This window comes from Paramacrobiotus metropolitanus, unplaced genomic scaffold (assembly GCF_019649055.1).
Source record: "Paramacrobiotus metropolitanus isolate TYO unplaced genomic scaffold, Prichtersi_v1.0 Parri_scaffold0000009, whole genome shotgun sequence".
In the NCBI taxonomy this organism is placed as follows: Eukaryota; Metazoa; Tardigrada; class Eutardigrada; order Parachela; family Macrobiotidae; genus Paramacrobiotus; species Paramacrobiotus metropolitanus.
In genome coordinates, this window is record NW_026570229.1 from 790,079 (window position 1) to 798,984 (window position 8,906).

General features: G+C 46.7%; 1 protein-coding gene across 1 annotated transcript; it reads left to right on the forward strand.

The window, feature by feature from the left end:
* The first annotated feature begins 5,021 nt into the window (after positions 1–5,021).
* On the forward strand, positions 5,022–7,450 carry LOC129582910 (uncharacterized). The gene is made up of 4 exons (XM_055474539.1): positions 5,022–5,518; positions 5,929–6,428; positions 7,173–7,261; positions 7,375–7,450. Exons 1-4 carry the CDS (start codon positions 5,191–5,193, stop codon positions 7,448–7,450), a joined length of 993 nt encoding a protein of 330 aa, XP_055330514.1. The 5' UTR covers positions 5,022–5,190.
* Positions 7,451–8,906: the final 1,456 nt, after the last annotated feature.

The window sequence follows — 8,906 nt, forward strand, 5'->3', positions numbered from 1 at the left end:
ATCGGTTTTTTCAAATTTGCTCTCCGAACTGTAGATCTGTTTTGAAGTTATTCATTGTTGAAGTCTTTTTTTTTAGCGACCAGACGTTGAAGTCCTGCTAAGCGGGTTGTCTACTCTTGGTGTAATAATAATAGTAATAATAATAGGTCATCCTGAGATTCAACCCGCAGCATTTCCACAGCCTCTGCGATTAGAGGTTCATCCTAGAGATGGCAACGGCTAAAAGCCGAAGCCGTTTGAGCCGCGGCTAAGCCGGCTTCGGCTGAGCCGGCTCGACCCAAAATTGAAGCCGTAGCCGATGATAGCCGAGCCGATTGAGCCGGCTCGGAGTCTCAGCCAGCCGCGAGCCAGCCGTAAGCCGATGTCGGCTAACGGCTTGCGCATTGTGCGCGAAAATGTGTTGGAAAGTTTACTTTTAGCTCTTTTGGCCCGTTCGAAGCCAATTTAGAGACTTGAAAAATCGATGATCTTATAAAAAAGTTCTGAATTTTTGTTTCGGAGACCTCTTTTTCCAATAAAAACTGATCAAAAACAGTTTTTGCTTAAAGGAGAACAGAAAAAAGTGCTTTTCAGTGAAAAGTACTTGTGTTTTCCCGCGCTAGAAAACTATCGGCTAAGCCGGCTCGGAGCCGGCTTAGCCGGCTCGCGTTCAGAGCCGAGCCGTTAGAGCCGGCTCAGGTAGGTGAGCCGATACTTTCGAGCCGGCTCGCTATTTTAGCCAGCCGCAGCCAGCCGATAAGCCATTAAGCCAGCCGTTGCCATCTCTAGTTCATCCCATATTTTCTGTAGATTGCGGATATTGACATCCGGCGCATCCCTTTTTGTAGTTGTCTGCCACTGCTCTACTGCCGCGCTGCAGTATACATCCGGGTGAAAGTCCGCGATCTCGGATGCCAGCGTCGCGATTGAGTAAGCCGAGGCCAAGAAGGCCGGAAGGGCTAGCTTCTCAATGCTGCGAATTCCGAGACCGCCTTCGGATATCGGCAGCGATGCTTGCGTCCACATTTGGTCAGTGATGGCAACATTTGTGATTGTGCACAGGCTTTCTCGGATAACCGCGTCGAATGCTTGTAACAGGCCGCTATGCATGTAGCATCGACCCGTACGTAATTTGTACGTCATTCTCACTGGTCCCATGCTGCATCTCAACAGGTATAACGCCTGGTGGGCTGGTAGCAGTTGTAAACGCTGCGTCATTGTTTTTGCAATCTCAGTCGCACCGACAATAGCTCCCGCCGTAGCATCATTGTGTAGCGGCGCCAGGCCCGTCGCGAGACCCCTGTGCAATCTTCAAAAAAATCTCCTCCTACAGTTTTCATCGGAAAATTTTTCTGAATACACCACTGGATTCGTCGTGAAATGCTGAACAAAACGGTTGAGGCCGATTTGTGAAATTCACATTTCCCCCTAGACCCCTACTACGGGCGGTCCCCAATTCGACAGCCTGACTTCTGGGGAATTCCCCCGTGCACTTTCAAAAATATACTTCTCCTACAGTTTTTATCGCATATTTTTTCTGAAAACATTCCTGAACTCGCCGTAAAATTCTGAACAAAACGGTTAAGGCCAAATTTCAAAATTCGTTCCTGCCCAATCACGTCCACCAGGGCGGTCGCCTATGTCACAGCCCAAGTTTTGGGGCTTTCCCCCCTGACCCCTCAGAAATAGAGAAACCGTTTGCGCTTGAAATACAAATTGTGTCACTGAAAAGGCTCGAGAAGGTGTCTTTGACTGCCCATGGGGGCCAGGGGGGAATGCCCCAAGAACTAGGCTGTCGCATTGGCGACCGCCCGCAGTAACGGTCTGGGGGGAAATGCGATTTTCAAAAATCGGCCTCAACCGTTTTGTTTAGAATTTCACGACGAATCCAATGGTGTATTCAGAAAAATTTTCCGATGAAAACTGTAGGAGGAGTTTTTTTTTTGAAGATTGCACTGGGGTCTCGCGACTTGCCTGAGCGGCGCGCCCAGATACTGTAGCTGGTGTAATTCGGGACACTGCAGATCAGGAAACACATCAAGGAATGCGGCTGTTACTTTTCTTCTGTCTTCTTCCGACCCTCCAAGAACGATCAGTTCGCATTTACCGATGTTCAACAGCAGAGCACGGTCACGCAGTGCATCCTTCAGCAAACAGAAGTCGTCAAAGACATCGTCCGGGTCACCACCGAGTACATCGTCATCAAGGAAATTGGACTTTAGGTTCTTGTGTGGCTTAACCGTAGACAGGCAGTACAGTAGCGGGCCGAGCGGGTCTCCTTGTTGGATGCCCGCTCTAGAAAGGATTTGGTGGGATCCGTGCAGTAAAGCTGATGGGGTTCCATAGCACTGCCATACAAAACGGTAATACGCCGGCATATGTTCTTCCGTAGATTGTAAGATGCAATTTCGATCGAGAGAGTTGAATGCATTTTTCACGTCTAGCTTTAGGAAGACTTGTGGGGATTCCAGTTGAAGAGCATGCTCGATGAAATACCGTGCACCGTGGACTGCTGCTTCGACACCGCCTTTTGTAGCAAATCCTAGCTGCTCGGGCCGTAGCATTTCATTCAGGTGGGTGCATCTATATGACACGATGCGGCATTCATCTCTAGTGATGACAGGCATCACGAAGACCACAATGTAAACGAGAATCCCATCCCAAGTAGTATGCTAAAAAAAGCAGCAAACAACTAAACAAGTTGATAAACTAGCACTTTACAGTGCATTCACAGCATAGCAGTCACGCTCAGTTGACTACAGATATACAACGAAGTCCAGTTAAGTGTATCGGAACCAGAATAATAAAGGGCTAAGCATATGGAATGTAAGGGTTGTGATATTGTGTCCCAGTCTGCTACCAGGTAGGTCGTCACACTGATGCCTGCCGCTGGATCTTCGTTTCGCGGGACAAAAGCCGAATAGCGTTTGTACAGCTCACACTTCTCAACCACATTAGGTGCATTCTCGACCTTCTTCTCGATGACCTTTGCGGCCACGCAGATCCCGGGCAGCAATTGGCACACCGCCTGGCAGTCTCCTGGTTTCAAATTCCTCAACAAGGAGCTGCGTACCTCATCGACTAGCTCCGCTCCGGCGGGCATCGAGGTTTTCTCGAAGGTTCTCAAGATGCGATTGCTGCGCAGAACGATGGTGTTCTTCGAGGCGGCATGGCGCGTATATCGGCAGCCCCTAACGCTTGCCAGTACATCGCAGACTTTGTTTTCTAAGTCAAGATTGGCCAGGACACCGAACTGGTCGATTAGTTCGACGCAGGCCTTCTTCATCTCAGCTTCGTCCGTTAGGTTCGCCAGCTGGAACTGCAGATTGGTACAGTTCACTCGCCAGCCGTCCAGCACCGCGGTCTTCCGGAATTCTGCCAGCGAAACAATCAGTGAGTGAACTAAGCCTGTTCCATGGTTTTAGTCGACTCACCGATACTATATCGACCCTATTACCTTACCGGTTACGTTATGAGGGTTTTTCCCGGGGCAGTTATAACGGCGCCGCATCTTCTCAATGTCGTAATAACCCAATCGTGGCTCGTACAGCCACGGACTGAGATACCAGTCGCCCGGTATTCCCGATTGCTTGAGGAGCGTATCAAGGTTCTTGCCCGTATTATCCTTTTGACCATAATCGTTGCGACTGGCATGCATGATACTGCTGGGATCGTAAGGAAAGCGCATATCGTCCTCGAAGTAGGACCGCGGTATTATTGTAGTCGTATTAAATTTTATGGCCTGTGTCCAACTATTCCTCGAAAGAGCCTGACCACTTGACAGAAACCGCCGTCAGATCCAAATCTAGGCAAATCACGGCCTGCGAAAGGGTGTCTTTATGCGTAAAGCATTTTTACTACCGGTGGTCAAGCAAAAGAGCTTTCTCATCTCCGAGAGTGCTGCGCTCCAAAAAATAAGCGGGTGATGATGTGTGCAGAGCTGTACAACAAAAACCAGTCGGCTTACCGCTTTCAGGCTCTCGCTCATTATCAGGTGGTTCTGCTACGTGCTTCTTTGTACCGGCAGACCGATTGTTTTCCAAGGATTTTTATGAAATTAAAACCCACACCCACGTACCTGCCATTTGTCTGCTTATCCCCCGTCACAGTAGTCGGCAGTGACTCGGCACAATAAATTGTAGTAATTCTGTCTCCCAGCGATCGTGTAAACACCATGCAGCAGTTCACCGAGCTACCGGTGCATTGACGCATGTCGCATGCTGCCGGTGACTGCCGACTGGGCGTCAAGTCGTATTAAAAGTGGAGATGGAAGTCAATTAAAAAGCAGCTGAAGACCTTTTGCCATATGCCGTCTCAGCAACGAAAAGATAGGTAGTAATATAGAAATCAGAGTGAACACGGCGATTCACACGTGCGCACCTTCATAACGTGACGAACTCGAAAAATACTTCTGTTGTTAGCTTTTTGTGCCTGATATTTACTTTGTTTTACTGCCGACTGACTTCGGTAGTCTGTGAGTGTGATCATTGCACTCATATCATAATATCATTCAACTTTCAATGAGATTCAAGTGCTGTCATACCGGCAACCGGTGACTCAGCGCCAGGGACTGAAATAGTGGAAAATCAATGATGGACGCCCCCCTAGGGGGGGCGCTTCGCGCCCCCCCCCAGGGGGCTGCAAATTTTTGGCCAAATTTTATTGTTCAATAAATATCATTCTGTATAAGGTAGAGCACGTATGGTTAGTTATCTGCAGTTTCGGGACATCCGAACAGCTGCAGTTAGGCGCTTAATCACATCGTGAGGTCTGATCGGCAGTAGTTATTTAGTTGCCGGCTTTACATTTTATCAATAAATAAATCATTATATAAAAATTTTTTTGCCTGACAGACCCCCCTTAATGTTTCTCATTTTTTTTGAATTTTACAAAGATGGACATTGTTTTGATCAATAATGGACAAAACTTTTTCAATGATGGACACAGTGTCCATTAATGGACGCTATTTCAGTCTTTGCTCAGCGCCACGCCGTATATACTGCGGAAAGCCTGAGTTCTACTCCAGTGTTTGCCAAGCCGTTTCACACGCCGTGGAGAGCTCACCCGAAAACATTATTGTATTTTCAAGAGTACAGTTTAATAAGCGGCCGATTTCGAATTTATTTGTCAACAAGGAGCACTACCATCCAAATCAAACTGGACACTTCCTCTCTAAGTACTGGTCCCGTCAGCGCCTATTTCCGCAACAGAATGTCGATTCAACCTGCGTGTTTTGGGAGCACTTGCCAGTGTGAACACGATGATTGGGACTTCATTGGAAAAGGAAGCTTTAGCAAAGTTCACAAAGCCAAAACCACGGAACGCGGCGATTATGTTGGACCTGAGGTTGTTGCTGTGAGATGTTTCTATATACACAAGAAGAGGTTTTTGAAGAATCCAGAAAACTATGCCAAGCTGCAGGAGAGTTTTGAAATGATGGTCAAGCTGAAACACGATCACTTGGTGGACTACCATCAAATCTCCATTATCCCCCCACATTGTAGTTGCGATGTGGAGTTAGTCATGGACTATTATCCTGGTAAGAAAGTGTACACATCAACTTTCTACGCAAGTGAGTGATGGTTGCTATGCTGAGCACATCATTCCCTTAGAGTAGTGTCTCTTTAATGAGCAATACCCATCAAAGTAAGTATCATATGTAAGTTGCAACCGCGCAAACACCATATGCAGTTAAAATATTAAACGTTGAAGAAAACAAAAATTTTCTCTTTCATCCCTTGAGTTAAATTTGTGCAGTAATTATAATCTTTCATGCGTGTCCCTTATTTAAAGCCAAACTAAATTTTTTCTGTTTGGATGATAGGCAATCTGTATTCTGTAGCTTGGCGAATCACGTTTTGAAGATATATTATGGGTGATTTAACGGAATACGAATGCCGAATTTGGTTTGCCGTTGAGGAGGTGAATTTGTTCGTTGTCCGATTTTAGCAGGCAACCTGAAAATTAAATTGGAAGGGATGAAAGACAGCGGAATCCTTCTGAATGTTGGAGATGCCCTCAGTCACGCACAGGACCTGGCTGACGGACTGGCGTTCCTGCACGAGTACGGCATAACTCACGGCGATCTGAAGCCAGAAAACGTGCTAATCGATGGCTCCAACGCCCAACGCGACATTCTGCGCATATCCGACTGGGATGGCCTCGTTACACTGCAACGCTGCAGCGTTACATCGCTTGATTACGAGCATTTCCGCAGTAGCGAGCGCTACATGTCGCCGGAAATGTTGTGTGCGATAGGACCATGGGAAAACCTCACCACGTGGCCCTCAATGCCCGGCTCGGCCACCGACGTCTGGAGCTTGGGATGTGTCTTGCTGCAGTTGATCCGCAGTATCACGGGCGACTACAGAGAAACACTGCAGCATCCGGTCAGCGGAAAAGTGCTGGGTGCGGCTGAAGCGATCAGCGACGTGGCTTTTTCGAAAGCGGTAAATGAAGGGTATATTCTTGTCGTCTGTGACAACGCGCCTGTGCCATCAGAGCTAGCCACGTGCACTCGCAACTGCCTGTGCTTCGCCAGTAGCCAGAGAATATCTGCGCGGCAGCTGTTCACTCAACTGTCCCAGACCAACGAAAATAACACACAATCAGCGTGATTGGCTTACGGTCCATGATTCACACATACAGACTGCCTTTCGCAGACCTTGGTTTTTTTATAATAACTTCACCTGGCAGCGGCTTCTGACAAGTGGACAAATCTTGTAAAGAATTCTTTACTGGGCAAGCGCCAGACGATATAACAAATAGAGTACTACGTAAGAAATCTTGTTTTCTTCGGAATTTGTATCACTTTAATAATCACAGCTGTTTTTGACTATACATTTAGTTGTCTCTGTTCCTTCATTTTTGTTTTCCCCCATTTTGCATTTTAATAACATTAGCCCACAAAAATCATACAGGATGACGACAAAACAATTAGAAAAATGGTCAGTGCTTCAGGTAAAAACGAAGAGATATGACAGTTCGGCTCTCGCAGGTCCCGAAAATAGAATTTGTCATATAACATGTTCAGCAGGAAGCCAGAAAGTGAATTTACCAATAAGACAGGAAAAACATATTGCAGACGTAACAAATGCTACTTGTCAAAGCACAATATTATACAATAACAAATACGAATAGGAGTTTGTTATTTGTTACAAGGTGAATTTAAGTTCACAGGATCATTTTTTTAGCAATCCAGCACGAAAAGTACTGCGGATCTTATTTTGCTGAAATCTTTCGACGATAGCATTGTAAGCAGCTCCTGCGCGGTCACTCGCTTGTCCGCATCAAAGACGAGACATTTACGGAGAACCTGTTGAACGTATTCCGGTATCGCCTTGGGCACAAGAGGTATAAAACCGTCCATAACCTTGTATGTGTATTTATGCGCAGGCAGTCCTTTTGCGAATTCAGTTTCGCCAGCAGCGTTACCCAGCTGTTCCGGGGGATTCCCGAAAAAGAGTGCTGATAATCGTAGATACAAACAACCAAGACTGTAAACGTCGGTTTTCTCATTCGGGTTTTCAGAGTGCAGTAGCTCCGGACTTGCCCAGAGCAGCGTGCCCTTTCGTGAGCCAATGTCAGCGGCCCCCTTGTTGTCCCCAGCATAAACGGCGCCGTCCATGTCGCCAATCACCAGGCTCTCCCCTCCGTCATGGGCCAGTTGAATGAAGACATTATCGGGCTTAATGTCGGTGTGGATGAAATGCTGCCCATGTACGTAACAAAGTCCCTCAGCGAGATCTCGGAAATAACCCTGCAGGATCTTTTCGTCAAGACTGGAGCCAGGCTTCGCCAGGTATTCCATTTTTTTAGCCAGGTTGCCTGCGAAATACCATCGTATAGCCATATTCACATGCACGCTTATCACCGGCACAAAGGTTAACGGGTAATGGTTTACGATCAAGGAAGCCGCGTTAACCTTTCTGCCGAACTGCATTAACTTTTCTGCCGGATCCGTACACCTTTCTGCGGCGGCATCCATTGATCAGACATTGGCACAACAATAACCTTTACGGCGGCGGAGTTCACGCTCATTTTGCTGCATGTTACAGTACATAGTTCCTATATTTGTTTCTTTTCGCCTTCCGGTTTTTTTTTTACAAATTTTTATTTACGAGGTGTTTTTTTACAAGGTTTTCGCATTCCGGACACGTTTGGGATATGAATGTTGGACACTTCCCGTGTTGGACAACCGGAATTCGCGTGCTGGACATCAAAGCCACGGTATTCTCTGCTTTTTCCCACACCGAAAAACCTGGTAATTTTTTATTAAAATCGTGAATTCAAATGCCGAAAACCAATGAGGCATTTTCTACGCGTTGCTCTACATGATAAAAAGTTTTAAAGAACTAACTGTGATAATTATTATTTGTAAACAAACTGGTACATGACATTGGTAAAAAACGATTAGGTTGTTGGTGTGGAACAAAGCATGGAATACAGTGGATCTAAAGCCGCTGATGTCCAACACGCGCATTCAGAATGTAAGCGTGTCCTGAATAAAATACATCAGAGACCTTTCTGTATCTTCTGCAACCTGCAGCACAATGAGCCTGAAGGCTGATCAATGAATGCCGTCGGCAGAAAGGTTTAAGCAGTCCGGCAGGATGATTTACGCATCGTAAACCTTCCTGCTGGATTTCGGCGGAAAGGTTTATGCGGCGCCTTGGATTATACTGTAGCCGCTAGATGAAGTGGGACCACAAAGATTGGTTTACGGGGAATTGGCGCTTGCAAATGTGTATATTGGCTGTGCATTTGTTACACGAGCGGTGAACGCATTTGCAGGGGCTATTTTCCCGTACACCAACTCTGTGGTCCCACTTCATCTAGCGGCTACAGTAAACCTTAAACCAGAAAACCTTTCTGCCGGCTACACGCGCTCGACCAATAACTTACGGAAAACTTTCGCAATTCCAGCG

Excerpts from the sequence above, each read along its gene's own strand:
- LOC129582910 (XM_055474539.1), top strand. The coding sequence starts at position 5,191 with ATGTCGATTCAACCTGCGTGTTTTGGGAGCACTTGCCAGTGTGAACAC. Across the intron at positions 5,519-5,928 it reads AGTCATGGACTATTATCCTG|CAGGCAACCTGAAAATTAAA; the intron begins GTAAGAAAGTGT and ends GTCCGATTTTAG. Across the intron at positions 6,429-7,172 it reads ACGTGGCTTTTTCGAAAGCG|CAATCCAGCACGAAAAGTAC; the intron begins GTAAATGAAGGG and ends TCATTTTTTTAG.